Source organism: Vidua chalybeata, chromosome 20, assembly GCF_026979565.1.
Source record: "Vidua chalybeata isolate OUT-0048 chromosome 20, bVidCha1 merged haplotype, whole genome shotgun sequence".
NCBI lineage: Eukaryota > Metazoa > Chordata > Aves > Passeriformes > Viduidae > Vidua > Vidua chalybeata.
The window spans coordinates 4,246,362-4,268,590 of record NC_071549.1 but is presented as its reverse complement, the minus strand read 5'-3'; the positions used below and the strand labels follow the sequence as shown (position 1 = coordinate 4,268,590).

The window sequence follows — 22,229 nt, the reverse complement described above, 5'->3', positions numbered from 1 at the left end:
AGCTGGGAGGGAAAATTATCCCTTTTCTAAGGTCCTGTCAGCGGTGACTGCCACTTCTCCAAGGGCCACGACACCTTTTCCCCAGGAGCAGGAGGTCCTCATGTCTCCACAGCCCCGGGATGCCGGTGACTGCAGGCCCTGTCCCGCTCTGCCCTGGCCCGGAGCCATTGGGAGCTGGCAGTGTCCGGTCACAACATGGTTTCTCCTCAGGCCAGAGGAGATTGTGTCGCTCTGGGGGCTCCCTGGGTCCCACCCCACCTTGGAAGCTTGTGGGAATTTGACACCTGTGGGTGTTTTCCCAGGCTATCCCCATTTCTTCAGGGTGTGGCCATTTGCCCCTCAGGATTTGCCCTAAAATGGTGGCTCCTCCCTCAGCCTGGCGGTCATTATGAGGGGACACTGGCCTTGGCTGGGGGTGGGAATGCTCCCAAATGGCCTTGAACTCCTGTGGGAACCCAGCCAGCAAGGAGGTGGCACTACTCCTTTCAGGGATCTGTGGGGAGAGAGAAAGTCCCCTCTGAGCCTCCTTTTCTCCAGGCGGAGAGAAACTGGGCTTTGAATTACCATCTTCGTTTGTATTTAGAGAACCTGACATGCACAGTGAGTGCTTCTGTTTAAGAGGGAGATGTGTGGTGTTCAGCCAGTAAATAAGGATGGTTAGTAATGTTAACCAACAGTGTAAAGGCCATTGCCATGGCCTCATGGAGCTCATATGGACAGCAGCCAGAGGGCCCATGGAGATAAAGGTCTCCCAGGCCCATATCCCATTGCTGAAGACCTCTGCACCTGTAATATTGTCAAGGCTACACAGTAAGTACATGTTCTGAGTGGGCAAAGTGTTGAAATAGATGGAAGCATCCTCAAATGTTAGCCAGGGTGGATATTTTTGCAAAGGAAACATTTCCAGTTTCATTTTCTCCCTGTAGTGGTAGAAGAAAAATGACTTACAGCTGCTATTGTAAATAAAAGCATTTCAAGCAAGTTTGTTAAGTACACAATTCTACTCCTCAAGGCACAGCCCCATTCTTTTTACAAGGCTTCCATTAAATGCAGTGTAGAATTTCCTCAAGTAGGAACTGCTGGGTGATGCTTACTGAGATGTATTTTTTCTTTAAGATGCAACCATCTCCAGACTGGAGAATATTGAAAAAATTATAAGTAAATTGACTTTTTTCCCTCATTTAAGGGATGAAATAACAGAGTGATGTGAAGGACTGGTGAAAGCAGGATATGATGTTTGACAACCAGACAAAGAAAATGTGACTCTTCTTCTCTGGCCAGCAATAAACAACAGACAGGAGGTGGTGAAGTGAGCTGGGAGTCACTGTGACAGTAACAGCGTGATCTGCCACTGTTACCTCTCATGACTTTGTTGCTTTTGTACTTGAAGACAAAGGAATGTACTGCTTGAGAAGAAAATGCTCTTCCCTTTTTGAAGATGTCACTGAAATGTAAAGATAGCCCCGTTTCCTTATATGTGACATTATATAAGGATTTCCTTATTAAAGAAATGATATAAGTGTGTGGTGGTTTGTTGTTTTACAATTGTTTTCTGTTAGTAAGTTTATAATGGTTTGTTCCATGTTCCCCGTTCTGTTCCCCTACTGGTTTAGCCCTAAGTTGTTTACCTCAGCCTTTTCCCACCAAGTCAGTCCCTGTGTCAGTCTCCCCAGTCCCTCCTTTGTACCTCCCTTGTCTCCTTATATGCCCATGTCAATCCTCAGTTCACTGCCCCCACCCCTGCCTGTCAAGTCAGACACACCCTGGTTGTTCTGGAAAGTTCCTTGTCTGTTACCCTTTGCACAGTTTCCCATTGGACTGTTAAGCCTGCTCCCTCCCCTGTGCTGTCTCTATTGGATTATTCCAGTTGTGTTCTCCTCCCCTACTCTCCCCTCATTGGATGTGAGTTGTTTCCACCCCTTGTACCCTCCCCTCTTTAAAATGTGATGCCCCCTTCATTCCTGTGCCTTACTTGTCCCTGAACCTTCCTTGGGCTAAAGTACCTTGGAATTCATACAAGTGGCCCCCTTCTGTTTCTTCGCCTCAGCCCTTCGTTTCTGCCTCGGAGCTGTGCTATCCACACCACAGCCAGCCACAGGGAACAGCAGCTCCTTGTGAGCACTGCCACCCGAGAGGTCTCGGAAGAGATCTGGGGGCAGCCCCTCCTGTTGTGCCCTCCTGCCATAGGGAGTGTGCTAGCCGGGAGATCTCCATACTGTGGCTGCAACCGGGCAGTAACATAAGTGCCCTTTTTTGGGGAGGGCTGGAGCGGGTCTGCGTTCGTCCTTAACTCTGGCCAGGGCAGGGACAGGAGGTTCTCCCTACTCCTCTCTTTTGGAGGGATCAGGGGCCTTCCCCATCCTTATCTGGCCTTTGTGGCTGCCAGGAGGTCTCATCCTCCTCTCGCCGAGGGAGAGGGCTCAGGGGTCTCCCTGGTCCTTTCCCCGATGGGGGACCAGGTGCTCCTCTGTCCTCCTCTGCGGGGTGGCCGGGGTGTTCTCTGCCCTCGGGCAGGCTGGGGCTTTCGATTTTTTTCACAAGTGACTCGTTGGGAAAACAAACATCAGTCAAAGCCTTCGGTGTGCGGTTAAGTTGGATTTCTGCCAATTTTATTTTGTTTCATCCATGGGGGCGGGAGAAGGGGGGGCGCTGCTTGAGGGGTCTCCGTCCCTCTCGCCATGGGAGATGCTTGGGAGAGACGTGTCCCCGTCCCTCTTATCCTGCAGGATGATGGGGAGTTTCTCGATCCTCCTTACTTTTGCAAGGCTGGTGGTGATCTCGGTCTCCATCCGCTTTTGGGGGAGACCTCTGCGTCTGTCACCCTCAGATATGGGGGGAGCTGGCATTGTGTCTGCGCCCCTCTGACTTAGGGGGACAGGGGGCAGTTGCTGCCCCCTTTCGGCTTGGGAGGTTCGGCATGGGTTCTCTGTCCCCCCTCGATTTAGGGAGCGATGGCTCCACTGTCTTCCACTTTGGGGGACCAGAGAGGACATTCTCTCTGTCCCCCTCCGATTTGGAGGGGCCCGCCGCTGTCGCCGTCCTCGCAGCCCCCGGCCATTCTGCCTATTTGCTTTTGGCCGGCCGGGAGTGCTCTCCGTCCTTCTCCGATTTTTGGGGGCCGGCATTCTCTCTGTCTCTCTTCGCTTTGGGGGGGCCAACACTTCGTGCTCCTCCAATTTGGGGGCGGGGGAGATGGCGGGGCTGGCACAAGGAGCCGCGGGTGGCCAAAGGGGTACTCCCACCTCCCTCCCAAACACGGCGCACAGCCCCCGTAGCCCTGCGAGGCAGAGCCGGCCCCGAGGCTCCGGCGTCGTGGGGCCGAGGGCGCGGCACTCCGCTGGTGCAGCCCGCGCCGCTCGCCGCGGCGGAGCCGCTGCCTCGCTGCCGCCGAGCCCGCACTGAGCCATGCTGCCCCGCGGCCCTTTATATAGCGGCCAAAGCCGCGCCCTCTCAGCCACAGCCAATAGGAGCTCAGTGACAACACAATGGGGGCCGGAGCAAATAGTGACGATTCGGAGATGTAGGAGTCGGGGTCGTGATGCCAGCGGGCGACATGATTGGTCGACAGTCAGAGGGCTCTGAGACGGGCAGGGCCCGGACATGACCGAGCTATCTGATTGGCTGAGAGGCGGAGTGCTCTGTGATGGGTGGGCAGTGGGCGTGGCTCACAGCCCGGTGGGCGGGGCCGGCACCTGCCTGGGCTTTGAGCGGCGGTCAGGGCTCAGGCCGGGCTTAGAGCCAGCCCTGGCCTTAGGGCTAAAGGGGGCCTTGAGCTTCGAGCCAGGCTTAGAGCCAGTCCTGGCCTTAGGGCTAAAGGGGGCCTTGAGCTTTGAGCCAGGTTTAGAGCCAGTCTTGGCCTTAGGGCTAAAGGGGGCCTTGAGCTTTGAGCCAGGTTTAGAGCCAGCCCTGGCCTTAGGGCTAAAGGGGGCCTTGAGCTTCGAGCCAGGCTTAGAGCCAGTCCTGGCCTTAGGGCTAAAGGGGGCCTTGAGCTTTGAGCCAGGTTTAGAGCCAGCCCTGGCCTTAGGGCTAAAGGGGGCCTTGAGCTTTGAGCCAGGTTTAGAGCCAGCCCTGGCCTTAGGGCTAAAGGGAGCCTTGAGCTTCAAGCCAGTCTTAGAGCCAGCCCTGGCCTTAGGGCTAAAGGGGCCCTTGAGCTTCAAGCCAGTCTTAGAGCCAGTCCTGGCCTTAGGGCTAAAGGGGCCCTTGAGCTTTGAGCCGGGATTAGGCCAGGCTTAGAGCCAGCCCTGGCCTTAGGGCTAAAGGGGGCCTTGAGCTTTGAGCCAGGCTCGGGCTAGGGACTGCGACTGGGGGCCACCCTTGGCCTTAGTCCCAGCACGGTGCTGGCCTTAGGGCAGCACTCAGGGCTGTGCTTGGCAGCTGCCTTAGGAACTGCACTTACAGCCAGGGTCATTTCTGTGGAATTTATTGTTATTTTCTCATCAGTTCTACAGTACAAAAGCATGCAAAAAATAGCCTCTCTCTTCATGGTACATATTTACAGTGCAACAGTCACGTGCTGTCACAGTACTGAGTGCATTTACATCATGCTGGAATCATAGCAGAGCACATACAGGGGCAGAGGTTTAACTTCAAGTGCAACAAGAGACAGAAATACCAACAGAACAGGCCTAGAAATCAGAAAGAGCAGCAAAATTACAGCACAGAGGATTTGCATTGTACCCTCAGGAGTTGCAATTCATGTTTTCTTGAATTTACACCATTTTTTGGGAGCACTTTGATGGCTCGTGGATACTGACGGAGGGTCTCGGCTCTGCCAGCAGCGGCTCTGAGCATACATGGCTTTTCTCCAGGAAGGGAAGGAGCAGGGCAGTGACCGATGAGCTGTTTTCCTTCCTTCATCCCATGGGAGGCTGCATTCACAGCAACAGGGTCATGGCATAATGCAGGTTAATTCAGCCTGGGAGGGACTCGAGCATGGACTTGTGTAGAAGGATGTGGGCCAGAAAGGAATGCCTTGCACTACTCTGCTCAGCAAACTCCACTACAAACCTGCCCTGCTAAAGCAGAGAAGTTTGGCACCTCATCCAAATTCTATTTCCACACAAACCCTCCACTCTGCTTTCCAGTCTCCCTGCTGCACACCACAGGCATCCCTGTGCTCGGGCTCCAAGTGGCATCCCCCAGCACAGCCCTCCTGCCTTGGGAAATTCACTGAGATCCCTGTCCCTGGGCGAGCCTGGGCCTCTCAGGGGCTGGGACAAAGCCCTGGGCTGGTGGGACAAAGCTCATGGGGTTTTGGGCAAGATGGGAGGGAAAGCACTGAGCTGGGGAGGGCGAACAAGCTCCCAGCCACACACCACAACTGGAGAAATTCCCCCATGGCAGCGCTGCCAAAGGCTTCAGGACCGAGTTGTGCTGAAGGAACACGAAATTTCTCCCAGCAGCTCTTCCTTGCAAGTCTGGCAATAAATAAGGAATGAAATTGCACCCTGGGAGTTGTTTTATGGAGCCACTGCTTTGTTTTGCATGGAACAGCTACCCTGTCCCTTGTCAGGCTCCGTCTGGTAGGAGCCCTACAAAAATTCAGCTTTCCCACCAGCTGCCCTGATGCTGGAAACCTCATCTGTTTGCAAGTGTGACATTGACAGCAGCACGTTCCTGCCCAAAGGGTTAAAGACACAGACTGTGCATTCCTCAGTGCAGAACAGAAGAAACTTGACCAGGATTTTTACTTAGCACTACCCCCCAAAACCAAAGGCCTAGAGCCATTTATTGAGCAAGACAAAGAAATCCACCTCCTGGAGATCAAAGAGATGTGCTGTTCCCCCAGATGAGAAATTTCTTTCAAGAAAATCATCCTCAGCCTGGAAGAGTCTGGAAAGCTTGACCAGATGCAATGGTGATGGGGAAAGAGGAACTCTCCTGGTGACTCCAAACCCAGCTAACCCAGGCCAGAGCATCCCAGTGCTCCAGGAACAGCAGAGAGGAGGATTTGGAGGGGAGAAACAGAGAGCACACACCAAAGCATGAGTGTGCCATACCTGCTCTGCTCACTGCTCTGCAGAGCCCACACTGAACCCCATCCCCTCCATCATAGAGAGGAGCAGACAAATATTTACCCATCCAGCTAAAGAGAATGATTTTACTCAAGAGCTAAAAGCGCTGCCTTGCCTGGGATGTTTATTCTCAAATAAATCCCCTCTCTTCAGTCTCTTCCTTTCTTCAGAGCAGAACCAGTTGCCCTGAGCTGCTCTAACATGCACATAAACAAGCAAGGATTTCATTGCAGCTGAGTGAGTAGAGCCTGTTTTTGCCTATCTGAGCGTTTCTCCTGCTGCCAGGGCACATTTTTCATCTCATTTCATGCAGGTTTTCAGGCTGCTGTTTGTGACACGATAGGGGTGATCTCTGGGGTATAAGGGAAAGCCTGTTGGCAGATTTGCTGAAGAAACAAGGTGTGACACGAGCTCAGAGCTCGAGGGGTTGGTTCTTGGACCTGTGGGAACAGCTCCAGAAGGACTTCTTGTAGCTGAAAGGGCAAATATATCCAGGTAGATTTTGAGATAATCATAAAAAACACCCATTCCTCTCCAAAACTGAAGTGATGATTTAGGTACCAGTAAAGGAATGTGATACAGAGCTAATTTGTAACTCATCATTTGCTTGGTTGCATTAATTGAGGCTGAGAACAGCTTTCCTGCAGCCTTCCCCACCAGCTCTGACCCCTTGGGCATCACTAAAATAACCCCAGCTGCCTGGGTTAGCAAATTATTCTTGCCACAGATTAAAAACAGAGTAACTAACCCCATGTTTGCATTCTTAGAGCTCTTTGAGCATAACCCAGGTATTGCTTAGACTTCAGAAGTCCCACAGGGATGAGGATTACCAGAACTCCCTTTTCTGCCTGGGGTAGGGCACGTTCCTGAGATGTGTCTTTGCTCCAAGGTCACTCCCTGGCCCTGTCCTGGGGACACCAGTTGGAGAAAGTTTTTTCCACAAACAGGAGGACAGTTTTCCCAGCTTGGCCCCTGGTTTGCAGCAGGAGCTGGTGGCACCACAGCACAGATCAATTTGTATCCACAGATTGTCCCTCCCACAGGCAGCAGTTCCACCTGGACAATCTTTCTCATTTGCAGAATCCTCTGTGCTCTCAGACTCTTCACTCCCTACCTCTGGGCACCTAAATCTTCATTACAAAGCAGCAGGATCCAAGCAGAAAGTCCCGTGTCCCAGGCTGGGGGAAGGATCAGAGCATCCTCCTGGTGCAGGACCAGGCTCCTCACAGGATGCTGAGCTCACAGCTGGTGCAGACACCAAAAACCAGGCAGGATTTAGCACCTGGAAGCAGCAGTGCAGAGCTCAGTTCCACAGCAGCAACCTTTACAGGATCCAACACCAGCTTTCAGCATTAAAGGTCTCCATTCAACAGAGAAGCTGCAATGTTATTTCCCATTTTGCCAATATTTACAGGTGAGATGCATGGAAGAGCCCAGGCTGGGGAGTGCTGGGCATCCCACTGAGGTGGCTGAAGATGAGTGAGGGGAGGTGACAGGCTGGGGACAGACAGAAGGCACCAGCAGCAAAGCCCAGCTATAAAATGTTGGGAACCATAAAATGAGGTTGCAGCAAACAGAACAGGAGCACCAGGATACACCAGTCACTACCAACAACCCTCGCACATGTGTCCCCCTGCACAAAAAAATGAGGGAACAAAGTCCCAACTCCTCAGGATTAACCTAAAAACAGACACTAAGATGATTATGTAGGAACCAAATTGAATCATGTCCTTTCTTAAAGTACTATAAAATAAGATTCCAATCCCACTGGCTTCCCAGGGGCATGCTCGGACCCGATAAGGCTCAAGGGAAAATAATGACATATAGTTTGACAGATGAATGTTACTGGTTTTTACTCTCTGAATGGAGGAGTGACATTCCTGATTATCCACACAGTCTGTACAGTCAACAGCCAAAAAAGGCTGTATTTGCTTTTTTGTATTTACCTTTTTAAGTGCAATCTCTTACCAGTTGTCAAACTATTGAGATGAAGCTTCTAACCCCAAGTTTAGAAGCAATCTATGGAAAAAATAGCAGCATCAGCACATGCATAAAAATCAGAGTCTTAAAACAAAATTAAAAATAAAGCCTTCTTTATAAAAATATCAAGTTGTGAACTTGTGCTCTGTAGCTTTCTAAAAACCCTCCACCATCATTTTCCACCCTAGGAACCTCTCCCAGTCTGGGTCATTTTCATGAAATTAAAGTTTCAAAGCATCAGATAAGTGAAGAGAAGGAAATGAAATAAAACAAAGCCCAAACCTGCTACTCTTTTCAGCTGGGGAAGATGGTCCATGAGTGCAGGACTGGGTGCAGCTGCTGGGGTGCATTCCCAGCCCAGGCAGATGTGCCTGGAGCACTGAGCTGTTGTGTGCAGCAGCATATCCCCATGCTCCAGGGCTCTGTGACTTTCCAGGGTATCTCCTGTAACTCCTCTGCTTTACAGCTCTGCCCTGACTAAAGCCACGGCTGGGGGCAGGACTGACACTGTGCAAAACTGAGGGATCGGAGGAAAAGGGAAAAAAGACAGACACAGGGAGGGATGATGTTCACTCCAACAGCAGGATCTCATCCTCATTTAAGTGACATCCATTTTGCCTTCATCTCCACGCCAGGAGCAGGACTCTTGATGTACACAAGTGCATTAAATAAAACAGTTGCCCTCCTATATAAAACCCGTCTCTAACGCCATTTTTTCCCCCCTGATGCTTGAAGTAGAGAATGCAAAAACACAAGGAAAAAGTCTCTGGGGGGAGGATGACCCTTGAGAGGAGCACGGCCGCATTCCTCGGGCGGAGCACAAGGCACGCACGGAGGAGCTCGCGGCCGGGGCCGACGCTGCTCCGATCCTCCTGCCTGGCTCGTGTGGCTCGCTGCCTTCCTGCTGGGCTCGCTGTGCTGCCGTGCGGGCCCCGGGCCGGGCGGTGAGGGCCGTGAGGGGGATGAGGGCGGCCCGCCCGCGGCAGCTGCGCCGTCAGGCCGCGGCCTCGTCCTCGCACACGTCGGGCAGCTCCGGGTCCCTGGCGGCTTCTCTGCTCCCCTGTGTTCTGCGAGGAGACAAAGACATTGTGGGCACACAGCAAGGCAAGGGGTGCTTTATATATCAGCAGTGAACCAGCCTGATGTGCTGGTACCGTGTGAACGCCTCAGCAATAGCCCGGCACGATGCCCTGCAGGGATGTGCAGCTTGTGCCTGCTTGGCTCCCAAAAACTGAGCTCTCCACTTCCCTGAATGCCCTTCTCCACGAGGAGGTACCTAGTTTTAGGGGAAAGTTTTGCAGACCAGCAGCATGGTTTCCAAATTATCTAGTTTGCAATTGGAAAGTTCTGGCTTGCTGTCCTTTAATCTGTTTTTTTTTAATAAAGATCAGAGTGATGGGTTGATCCCACAGCTGCTTCTCCAAAGTGCTGCTGTAAATGACAGTAAAACTAAATGTTTTACTAAACCAGAACCCAGTTTGTCCTACACAAAAACTGTTTGATTTCAGTTTCTGTGAGTTTGCCTGGTCCCCAAAACAGCAATCCCCAAAACCTGAGAGCATCAGCCCTAGAATCTCAGCCAAGATCACTTCCTTGCACTGCACATATACCACAGTAACTTCAGTCTTTTCCTCCTACTCCTTACTTTTGATGTTTTCTCATGTAGAAGGCTTGAGCTGTACTGCTCGAGGAGCAGCACCTCCACCCAGCCCAGCCACCCCCAGACAGCGTGTGACTGTCACTGGATGGGGAAAAGGGGACACCTCCAGGTGCCACCCACAGCAAAAACCAATTGCAGGCAGGTGACTTCACCTAAACCACCCATTTCTCCATCATAAAGATATCCACAACACAAAGGAGGTGATCATCTCCAAGCAATTGTGTCTCCCAGGTGTGTCCAGCCTCGCTCACAACCAGCCTGGCTGTGCCACAGAATCATGGAATGGTTTGGGTTGGAAGGAGGCCTTGAAGATCACCTTGTTCCACCCCCTGCCATGTGCAGGGACACCTTCCACTATCCCAGGTTGCTCCAAGCCCCATCCAACCTGGCCTTGGGCACTTGCAGGGATCCAGGGGCAGCCACAGCTGCTCTGGGCACCTGTGCCAGGGCATTCTGTAGAACCTGCATGGACAAGCCAGCTTGGCAGTGGAGTGTCAGTGCCTGGAGCACACAGTGTTTGGGGGCTCTGCAGGTATTTCCTGGCTAGGAACAACACAAAGTACACACAATTGGCTAACCCAATTTTTGAAGAAACCAGAAATTATCAAAAATCATGTTCCCATCTCCCTCCACTTCAACAAAGCCCTGCAGTAAACCTGACCTTGAACCCATGGACCATTTCCCTGCAGGGAAGGCTGAGGAACAGCCCTGTCTTCAGAGCCTGTCACCTCCCTCTTCAAATGATTGATCACCTCATTTAGCAGCAGAGGCTGTGTTCTGTGGCAGCTCAGCACAGCCCAGCTCCCTGTCTGGCACATCCTGCTGATCCTGCTCCTGTCAGGGCTGTCTTCAATGCTGTCCCACCACTCTGAGCAGCCTCTGCCTCTCCAAACACCTCCATGTCAGGGTGAGAGGACCCTCAGGGTGGCAAACAGCAGCCAAAAAGCTGGGGCTGCCCGTGAAGCAGCAGAGATGCAGTACCAGAGCTCCATGTCTGCACAGGAGCCAGGCTCCTGCTGTGAGGCCTGAAGCTGGATGGGAATCTCCAGTAAATAACTCTTGCTAAGAAATAAGACTCTATTTCTCCTACATTTTGTAAGCCACAGGGGAGCAAGGCCTGAGCCTGGTTTGTGCAATTACCCAGGAGAGCACATGGCTGTGGGGGGATCACAGCCACTGGGGATTCACACGTGTTCCATGTTCCACAAGGAGTGAGCCTCTCCACACTGCCCTCCCAAACACAGGAGCACGGGACAGGGAGGGTGTGGGACAACCTACACAGCTCAAACACACACCCCTGACAAGGGCTTAATTCCTCCACGGAGTCCCCATTCAGTGCAGGCTGCTCAAGTCCCTTCCTCCCTATGGAAATGCAGCAGCAGGAGGCAGTGGCACCACGTCAGTCCCCATCTGCCTCTGCCTGCCTTCTCCTGGCTAGTTTTGGAGAATCTCTGCAAGTCCTTCCTCACTAAGAGCAGGTGACATCCTGGCTCTGACCCATCCATTTGTCTCAGAGCAATAAACCAGGCCAGTCTCCAAAGTGCTGGAGTTGCTCCCAAAGGTATTTAGAGATGCGTGGTTGTTTCCCAGTCTCTCAGCCCAGATCTTCCAGCCTGGCTGGAGGCTGTCCTGCCTAACCACTGCATCCAAGACTATGCACTGAGGTGTCTGTAAGTAGCTCATCATTTGCATTAATGTTATTTTGTTATTTAACAGAATTACCTGGACCAACACTTCCTAGAAGGGTCTTTGCAGGTGCTTGGACAAGTGACCATGCCTTGATGAAGTCCTGGCTGGGGTGGGGTGGCCACATGGAGCAACCAATTTTGGTGTGCCCAGAGCCCTCTTGGTGCTGCACAAGAGGCAGAAGCACAAGGGAGTGGTGGAGCATCTGGAGCAGAGATGGCTCCAGCCTTTTGCATAACCACTAAATATTAAACTCAAATTACAAAGCTCAGCCTTTCCCAAATTCTGTAGCTATTCCCTCTGCAGACGTGGGGCTGAGCACCACTTCCTGCTAAAACCCAACTGTTTTATTTCACCCCTCCCTCCCTAAAAGCAGCTGAAATGCCAAAGAATCACAAATAGAAATAATAATAAAAAGCGTACATAAACATTAGTGTCACACACACAGAATGACTGCAGTAAAACTGCTCCTACAGGAAGGAAGGGTGGAGCCAAATGCTCTCACTACCACAAATCACAAAGACTCAGGAGGGGACACAGGTTTCTACAGCACCCAGGGGAAACACAGACATGGAATTACCTTAAAGATGGATGCAAATATACAGATGTGTTTAAGAGGAATCTGTCCCTGAGAGCAAAACAATGAGACAAAGGAAGAAAGTGATCATGAAGACAATGGCAGCAGGTGAAGGAGCTTGTATTTCTGTGCCTGTCCAGCCTAGAGTGCAGAGTGGAATGGGGATGGAACATCAGCCACGTTTACCTAAGGACAGATGAGGACAGGCACTGGCAGCACTTGTACAAACCCTCTCCAGCCCCTACCACTGCTGAAAGCTCCAGATGGCTCCAGCACACTGCTGATGTCCAGCTGTGCTGCCCTGGGCACCTCTGGGCTTTTGTGTCCTGTCAGCACTTTGTGCAGTGGGGCAGAGCCCCAGGGGCACTGGGCCCCTCACTGCTGGTGGTGGGTCATTCCAGAGGAAAGTCCTGTGCCACAGCCCTGTGAGGACACCCACCTGCATGTGGGGCATGGCTCTTCCCACAAAACATGCAGTTCTCTCTTTGGGAGGAGCTGTTTCTGCTCAGAGACCTGGGCCAGCCACTTTTTTTAACCTCCTTTTCCCCCTTGGCTTCCTTGTGCCTAACCTGCATGGATAATATGGCCCTAAAGGCAGTGACCCTTTGGGTCTCTTTTTGGGAAGGCTGGAAACAGGACAGGCTTTTTAAATACCAACTGATCCTCCATGGAGGAGCTGACAACCACATTTCGTCAACAGTATTAGCAGCCATAATGGGAAAGTAAATTGGGTCTGTCAAAACACAGCAATTAATTTGATAGGTAGTGCTTGCAATAAATGAGAGCAATAAAATGTGGTGAAGCCAGTGCTGACTCAGTCAGGAGAAATGTGGAGCAGGCAGAAGAAATGCAGCAAACACTGCTACCAGAAATCCAGAACTTAGCTGTGAATGCTGAACTGGGCTTTAAAAATAATCTGGAGCTGGAAAATTAGGAAAAGATCAGTTGCTTCTGCAGCCACCATTAATGATGGGCTTGAACCTGGCCATGGTCTGCAGGATCTGTTAGGACTCCATGAATCACTGCCTCTCGTGGGAGCTCCTGCGGGAAAGGCAGGATCCAGTGACACGTGGCCAATGCCCAGCTGACAGGGGACGTGACAGCTGGCAGCACCCACACCACCTAAGTGTGCAAAACAACGATTGCTAAATGGGGCATCATCATTTTGGCTCCCCTCCACCTGCTGAGTGTGTCTGCACTGAACATCTGCCTTTTAAACTGCTCAGTACTGATAAACAGAGCAATAAATAACAGCCAGGAGAGGATTCGCTTCTTCCAGGTCTAAAGAGTGCTTAAAAAACGTTCTGTCCTCCCAGCATTAACTTAAGAACTGTTTCACATCAGTGGTGTCTTAATGGTGTCCTCTAAAGGCATCAAGGCTGCAACAGGAGAGCCCTGCTGCTACCACAGACATCTGCCCAGAGCATTTCCAGGAACAGAGCCCAGCATGCTGTGTAGGTAATGCATGAAATTCAAAAAAGAAATGCTCTCCTGCTGCTGAGAAATTAAAAAAAGATTCAGCCACATGATTTAGTTTCCTCCTATCCAAATCCCAAGGAGTGAGCTTGAAGGACAGTTCCATTTTAAGAGTCATCAATTAGGCATCAAATAGCAGAAAGCTTTGGTACCAGAACTCAGCTCACTGCCAGAGGATTTGCTACAGAGTGTATCCTCAGACATGGCACAGATGTAAGATGCTTGAAGCAGCAGTGAGTGGGGCTCTGGCAATTTCACATGCAGCCTAATTAAATAAATTGAATGTGAAACTGGAGTATTCTAATTGCTTTCCTTTTTTCTTCCGTAGAAACACAAGTTATTTCCTACCTACAGCCAGAAGGAGATGCAATATTACACAAGCTGACTTCTGTCCCTCTAAAGACACTGCCACTGGGACAAGGAGCTCTGTGCAGGAGAGCTTGGCAATGTGTAGCTCATTCTTCTCTCAGCTCCTCCAGGGCAGCCACATGTCCAGAGCACAGTGATGGCTGCAGGCACTGCTTTTCTGGCATGTCCCAATTTCGGGGTACCCTGTCCAGCAACAAGGGTGAGGGACATGGAAACTCTGCAGAGCCTTACTACAGCAATATTATCTTCTCCTAAAGCTTTACAGAAATCCAGACTCACTTGAAACTTATTTTAACACAGCTGTAATCATAACATTGGCACTTTATATGTCTAGCAAGGGTGGTTTTTCCAGGGAACAAGCAATATGAATTAAGAAGTGGATGAGCTTGGTGTCTACTCTGTTTGCCCCTGAGGAAATAACGCTGGCATCAAGAGATAACTCACTGAACAATGAATATTTCCCATTTAGCTGTGGTTCACTTGAGATTAAAGTCATTAGATCCAACACATCTATTTAAATTTGAAGTTATTTTCATTAGATTCAGTCAGTAAAACGTTTTCCAAAGTTTGAAATAATAATAATCCATATGCCTTAAAAGGAGTATCCCTGCTGTGGTGTTTAATATACAACCATTTGTTGGAGAGACTTGGCAAGTATCTTTCTTTTAAACAACAGTTTTGGGATGGGTTTTCAAAGCTCCAGTTGTGCATGAAATAATTTAGGATTAAATCAATTGTTACTGCCAAAAATTGGCACTGATGGCATGAGACTGAGAAATTAAGCACAGGGATTGTGCAGTGGAGAATTGGCACATTCATATTGATTTTGGATATTTCTAATTGCTCACACAGCTGGGCAGAGGCCAGCCCAGCATGGCTGCAGCTTCATCCCTGGCCTGGCACCGGTTTGTAAACTGAGGGCACCAGACACAGCAGCACAACAGTGGAAATTACACACTGCTTTAAAAATAAACCTTTTAGTCTGTTCAAGGAGCCTGAAAACACACAGGTCCAGAATGAGCTGAGACAGGGAAAGATGCTGGGTTTCAATGAACTGAAAAAAATCTGACTAGCAACTTTAAAAAGGAGACAAAAGTGGAGGCTTACAGCTCATCCTGAAAGCCTAAGAATACTTTATAGGGGACAAGACATTGATAATGTGGCTGATCAGAAGTTTCACAGCTACCTGAGATCAAATGAACTTTGTTTTTTCTGAGCAGATACTAAAGCACCCAGCTCCAGGCAGGAACCAGCATCAAGGATCAAGGAGTTTTCCCACCACCTGGGTGAGTTTTCAAGCATCTCAAATGAAAGTAGAAGGGAACAGATCCCTTTTGGAAACAGGCCCAGGGTTACCAGCCTAAAATATCAGTTCAGGCAGGGTTTGAAAAGAAAGTCTGCCTTGCTCCAAGTTACCTGTCTGGGAAGAATAAAATACATTTTTCTTCAAACTTAGTAAATGTTTCTCCATTTCAGAGCAATGCAATGCAGTGACCAGCAGTGATAGTGAAGATATGGGTAGGGACATGTGTCCAATTAGCAAGAACTAATTTGGAAGGCATTGAGCAAAGAGGAATAAATCAGGGCAAATCCCTTGTGCTAAGATGGCAAAGGAGCTGTGACTGCCATGCTCCAGATGTGTCCCACAGCAGCACTCATGAGCAGGGTGTTTAAATGCCAAACTGGTAATCTGGCCACGGACTCCAAGACAAAGTCTTCATTAAGTCTCCAGTAATCAGCTGGGGACCTAGAACATTATCATCCTTAATTGAGCTGAGCCCTGAAATCCCCACACAGAGAGAGACGACTCTAATTGTGTTATCAATGGTGCAGTGAGACTCAGCACACCCTCCTGGGAGTCTGCTAGGAATGGGACTGGGATTCTGGGTGAGAAAGAATCATTTTGGGACAACACAGCTTTGTTGTCAGCCACAACCTTATAGATCCTGTGGGGTGAGAACTTTATTTATATAAAAATAATTGACCCAGATCAGGCTACTGGTCCAGCTATTATTCACTGGACTGATGGCCCAGAATCCTGGCTCTGAATGGAATCTGTGACAAAAATGAGGGAGAAAGAGTAAGAACCAAGTAAAGGACAGAAGAATTCTTTCCCCATCCCTGTACACACTATCATGGTTAAAAACTGCTGATGAATCTATTAGTCATCAAGATCTCTATTCCTTTTTTAATCCAAATATAATAATTTATATCCAGCCTCCAAAGTATCCCCTTGTAATGTGTTCCACTATTTCATTAACTGGCAAAAAACTGTGTGAAAAAATACTGGATGTGTTCTTAAGTGAAAAGGCAATTTCAAAGTGTTCTTTGCAATTTCAAAGTCTCTTTGACCATGATGTCTCTGCCCAGACTTGGGCCCCAGACCCCAGGTCAAATCCCATAATCTCATTTTGTGTTAAAAAACCTACATAAACTGCTCATTTTGTACCATTTCTGCTGTCCATAGAAAGGAGAGAAGAATTAAATCCTCCAATATATATCCAAACTAGACCCTAATGAAATTTATTTCACTTCACCAATCTCTAATGGATCTTTGATCATAGCATTATAAACTAACAGGTGAAAAAAGGGACTCAAGTTTAGCACCTTACATGTGTTTACGCCAAACCCATCTTACAGAGAGAACTGCATCTATAAAAGAGTTTTTAGGCTGCAGCAGTACACTGTACTTCAGTCTGAGAGGACTTGAGGTAGATTTTGTCTCCAGTGTTTGATGCAGAAGGGATTTTTGTCTTTAACTGCTACAGAAAAGATTTGCGAAGTGCTTCCCCCACCCTCCCTCCCCATAGGCCTTGGCCCTGGCCCTGGCCATGCTGCAGAGGCAGGCATGGTGTAGGTACCTACATCAGCAGGTTCCCTGGAGCAGACATGGATCTCTCCTCCCGCCTCGTCTGGACCTCAAAGGGGTTCCCAAAGGAGCGTTTCCTCAGCATAGCCTTCACTAGGATCTTTGAGGAAGAGAACAGAGCAGTGAGAACAGCAGGACTGGCTCCTAGAAGCTAGTTCAAAGGAGGAACAAGAGCTTCTTTAATAATTCAGCTGACATTTTACAGCACAAAGCAAAGGAACCCAGAGAACAGCCAGGCTGCTGCAGTGGTCAGACACAAGAAGTTCACATCGGGTCAAACGGCCAAGATTTCATGCCAGGAACACACGTATCCCCTCTCCAAACCTCCTCCAGCAGCTGAAGGCTTCAGCACAGCCCCCTGCTCAGAGGATGTGGTGTGTTTCACACATACCACAGCTGGCAGGCTGGGGATGGTCTTCACAGAGTTCTTGACTTCCTCCTCGGTGACCTCCACCACGGAGCAGTGCTCCTCCTCCAGTGGCAGCGGCTCCGCGCCGCCCCGGCTCAGCCAGGGGTGCACCTGCACGGGGACACACAGCTCTGGCTGGGACAGAAACGGGCACAGGGCTCACTGCTGGCAGTACTGCTCCATCTCCCACTGCCAGAGGTGGTTTTAACCAGCCTCCTTGGAAATGGCTGCAGTCTGGCTCAGTGCCGTCACACCTGCTGCCACCCACCAGCACCATGGCACCCCCTGAATCAAGTTTGATACGCTTTGACAACCTGAGTTGTCTGGAGTATTGTCATTTTTTCTCTTGCATGCAGCAGAGCAAAGCCCCTTTTTCTTGCTGCCTCTCATGGGATGGTTTCTTGGCTGGGAGCAGGAAGGAAGCCCTGTATGAGGGCATGGGCTGAGCACAGAGCCCGGGCTGAGCACAGAGCCCAGCCTGACATGTCCTCTGTCAGCATCCAAGGCAAGTCCCCAAGCATACCAGCCAGGGACAAGGGCCAGCACTCAGCTCTGCTCTTCTACCCACAGGCTCTTACAGCATGCCTGCAAGAGCTGGCAAGTGAAATCCCATAAATACAGCTCCAAACCTGCCTTTGGCCTCCTGGGCATGGAGGGAAGGGATGTCACAATTTTTTCCTGAAGCTCAGCCTTTCTAGTGTCACCTTTGGTGGCAATACTGCTGTTGGCCTGGGACAAAGCAAAGCAGAGCTTGCCCTGTAGAGCATGCTGATGGATCTCTGTGGAAATTTTGTGATCCTTCAGCAGGTCTAAAGCCTTGGTGAAGGGTCACAGGAGGACAGCAAGCCCACACAAACCCAGAATGAAACCACAACCTGTGAAGCATTGTGCTCTGCCAGGCCTGTTCATTCTTTCTATTATTAAACATCTCCCAAATAATGGTGATAGAAAAAAATGTGCTGCCTTGAGGCCACTGGCCACACAAGGACCAGAGGAAGAACACACATCCAGTCCCTGGAATGCACATCCAACACTGCCAGCCCAGGATCTGCAGCTAGCAGCTCTCCTGACAATGTTGATTCTCCCAGGGATTCACTGAGATAAGCCAGCTTTTGAGTAATTTTCATTTAAATAAGCAAACAAGAAAGCTTTTGTCAATATTCCCCAAGCAAGAAGCAGTGATGGAGCTGTGGCTGCAAAATGAATGCTCTCCTCCAAGGGAGGGTGCTAGAGACAGCTCCCAAAACAAACACTGGGAAGAGCTCTGCCTCATTAGAAGGTACCAAAGGCCATAAAATGAGCTGAGACTAAAAGCTCTAATATCAAGGTCCACCTTACCTTTATTTCAGGGACTGTTATCCTCGTTTCTGGATTTTTATCGAGCATGCGCAGTATCAGCTCCTTGAGCTCCTCACTTATCTGTGCTCTGAGTGAAGAAAACAGCAGCACACACTTAACAAGGGAGTTGTAAGGGCAGCAATGCACAGTTCTTACTGCAGGTACCTGGTAGAGAATCTGCTCTGCTCAGGAGGTATTTTCTCTGCAAACCTGGCTTGGAAAAAGGAAGGCACCACAGTCACTGCTGCAGGGCTTGGTTATCCTGTTCTGCCCTCTAACACAGCAGCACACACTCAAAATGCAGGATGAGGGATCAGGTGAAGGGGTCTAAGGACATTCTTGAAGACAGCACTACATAGGGGAATTTCTGAGGGGAGATTTGGAACAACAAAGTGCTCCTGAGAGCAGAACTGGAGTTGAACTCTGTGAATCAAGAGGGGCACAGCTTGATTTGCTGAACCTGCATCATGAGCAACTGTATGGTGGATAGAACACCCCCATGTGACATTCGAGTTCCCAGCTAAGCTTCCAGGTTGTGTTATTTAAATTGCTTCCAGAACACAGATTGCAGGCAGCCTGTAACTCAGTATTCCCTACCTGCAAAGCTCAACCTTGGGGTAACAACAGGAGGGAATGAACAAATGCAAATAAGAGAAATACATCTAAATTTTTAACACTATTTCCAAGATCTAAATGTGAGAGCACCTGAGCCCAGAAGCCACTCTATTGGCATGGAGCCCTTGATCCTGCAGCCCAAAGGCTGCAATGACTCCTGTGGTTAATGATGCAGGAGAAGCCTTTAAAATGCACTAGATCTGAATGATCAAAGTGCTGCTGCAGTAAAATGTCAGCATGTGACTGAATTGTATTAGGCAGCTGAAAGTCTGTGTCACAAGTGACTCTTGAAGAATTGTGTTTCTTCATGGAGATGGGACTTAGCAGCATAAAATGTCACTCCCCAGGAAGGCTGGATTTGAGACTGAAAACAATACTAAGCACCAGGTGTTGTGCTCATCTCCTCTGCAGAGAAGGGAATAAACTATCACAAACCAAAATGAAAACCACATCACCGCAAGGGATATTTCAGTCTCATGAAAACAGAACTGCTGTTTAATAATTCATGAATATTTTATTGGGACTTTGGCTATGAGATCTTTACAAACAACCACAAGGAAATGCTGCTTGTTCGGAGGCAGAAAGGGGGTTCAGTTTGAAGTCTAAACACTTAGAGTTGCATCAAGGCTCTGCTGTACACAGGCAATAGAGCCCAGACAAGGGGAGGAACAGGATTATTCCTCATAGACTCCGGTGACAATTCCAGTTGGAATGGAAAGAACGGTGCTGCTCTTGAGATGAGCTCCAGAGGAACAGCTATGGGCACTGGCAGTGCATTTAGCAACTCAGAACAAACAGATTCCTTCCAGACACCACACTGATGCAGGTGAGATGGCATTTTAAGAAATACTTTAAATCAGTTCTGTGCCAAAGTGTCAACAGCTTTACTTAAAATACAATAAATAGAATATAAAATCACTTAACATTTCTGTGTACCTGATTGATTTCTTTGCAACACAGGATTAAAGTCCTAGGGAAAAGCCCCATCAACAGGATCACCAAGTGTCAGGTGGGTTATGGCCAGGTAACAGATCACATCCCCCTGTCTCTGGTTTCCCTTCTCTCAGTCTGCAGCACAGTGTGAACACTGTGCCTGGTGGCATTTTTCCTTTGAAAAGCCTGTGCTGTCTGGGATGTCTCACAGCCATAGTCCTGTAAAAGCTCTCAGGAAGATGCCAAGCACAGGGCTCAGCATCCATTCAGGAGGGTTGCCAGCACCCAGATCACTTTACAGGGTGCCTGCAGTTCATTGTCCTGGAACATTGTCCTGGGCTTCACAGGAGGGACTAGGCAGAGCTGCTGGCTCTGCTGACACGTTTGAAGAGAAACTTCAGCTTGCTTTTTAGTCATGCCAGGATCCTCAGGGTGTGAGCTAAGCTCATTTGCCTCATGTCATGGCAAGGACTCAGTGCCATGAATGAGAACTCTAGTGCCATAAATATTTATCCTGGTGTCTCTAAGGGAAGGGACAAGATGGTGACACCAGTACAGTCAGATCCATCTGTCCTAAAGGTTGTCAGGAAACAGGCAATGAGTTTCCATGGGCTCTCTGCAAACAGGAATGTGTCTTTTGTAGCCATGGTGAAATAAATTGAAACCAAAATACTCCTCACTATAGAGAGGTGCTAATTCTGTGGGAGGTCAGGGTGGATCCACTCCAGTGAATTCCATGTCTCTGTGGCTGCCTCTAACAAATAGATGTGGTTTGGACAGCTGTCAACACCTAGTAACCCTCAGCTCCCCCAACAACCTAATCAGGGGTGCAGCTTTTTTTAGACTGGGAGAACAGGTCACTGAGGAAGCCACATAAATCATGCAGCCCAATTATGGCTGCAAGAAATGCCTGAATGAAGGAAAAGATCTCAGCACAACCTAGTTAGCCCATTAAATGTTAATAACTTACTGCAGAGGCAGATGGGAACAGGCACTTGTAAGCTGACTGCTAACCCAAATACATGGTGGCTGAGGGAGGGGTGGGAGTTTTGCCAGCCTTGAGCGAGGGAGAAAACTGCCAGGGGAACATAAACAGGTTTGGGGTTTTTTTTTGGCTGCAGTGCTGTCAAGACAAAGTCCTGTTCCAGCTGCAGGTGGGGACACAGCAATGGAGCATGACCAACCTTTGTGCTCCTAAAGCCTCAAGCCCAGTGACCTGGGCCTGCCAGAATTGCTCCTTGCCCACACTGGGGTCTGTGTGTGCCCTATAAGAGGGCTGAGCCCCAGGGCCTTGGAGCTGCAGGTGCTGTGCAGGCTCCAGCTGGGCAGAGGGGCTGAGCTGTTTGCAGTGGCTGTGGCTCCTGTCAGTGCAGGGTAATTAATGCAGACAAAGTGTCTAAAAGAGGGCACCCTGAGTATCCATCCCTTTCTGTGGAATCAGAAGGAAGTCTGGGATTGCCAAGGTAGAGGCCCAGCCCTTTACTGTAATGTGAAAATTCAGTGAGCATCTCACAGAAGTCTTTCCTTGCCACAGATGTTGGATAGATGCACATACCACAGGCTGCCTGACAACATCCCTCCCTTGCCCTCTAATACCACACATGCCTCTCATTAGAATTTTAATTTGTGCTTGCTCCAAATCAAGTAATTTTATCTACAAATTTTTATTGGAATGAGCAATTAGGTCAAGAATTCTTTGCCTGACTACTGTGTGGAATGTTTTGCCTGACTACTGTTTGGGAAGGAAAACAAAGAGTCCAGCTCTGGCTAATTCGTCTGTCAGGAACCAGGGGAAACAAATTCTTCACCAACAGGAAGTTGGAGGAAATGCTGAGGAGTGGCCAACACTTGAAGCTACAGGAATGGTGACCATGGAGCCAGCATCCCTGAGCACACAGGGAGTGTCACCCCCTCCTGCCAGACTCTGACCACAAGCACTCATCAGCTCAGTACTGAGCCTCCACTGCTCAAATGCCACCTGAGTGGCCTTGGCTTGTCCCCTGCTCTGCAGAGGACACGCTGTGACCACAGCTGTCCCATGTGAGCACCCCAGCATTGCCACTGTGCCCCACGGGGGTTTCCTTCCCTGACCAAAGCAGGGTGGAAGCAGACCCTCAATAGGTCACAGGTGAATTAATTCCTGTTTTTTTAATAACTGCCAGTTTTTTTTTCCTCTCTGCCAGTGCAAAAGACAAACCTATGTTTTCCTGGGGTGTGCTGGAGGAGTGGGATTTGCTGAGCTGTGGTTGCACATCTCAGGCCAAGCTTCCTTCCATCAGACAGTTCCCCTAAGCTCCAAGGGA

General features: G+C 49.5%; 1 protein-coding gene across 2 annotated transcripts in view; it reads right to left on the bottom strand.

Annotated features, from left to right (window-relative positions):
- Nucleotides 1–4,404: 4,404 nt before the first annotated feature.
- The window catches only part of CAMKK1 (calcium/calmodulin dependent protein kinase kinase 1), a 97,526-nt gene continuing 79,701 nt past the window's right edge, over nucleotides 4,405–22,229 (bottom strand). For both annotated transcript variants that reach the window (XM_053961439.1, XM_053961438.1), the window contains exons 13-16: nucleotides 18,379–18,466; nucleotides 17,023–17,151; nucleotides 16,628–16,731; nucleotides 4,405–9,061 (exon numbers count right to left, since the gene is read on the bottom strand). In XM_053961439.1, coding sequence (XP_053817414.1) covers nucleotides 8,989–9,061; nucleotides 16,628–16,731; nucleotides 17,023–17,151; nucleotides 18,379–18,466 — 394 coding nt within the window. In that variant the 3' untranslated portion in view covers nucleotides 4,405–8,988. The remainder of the gene's footprint in view (nucleotides 9,062–16,627; nucleotides 16,732–17,022; nucleotides 17,152–18,378; nucleotides 18,467–22,229) is intronic.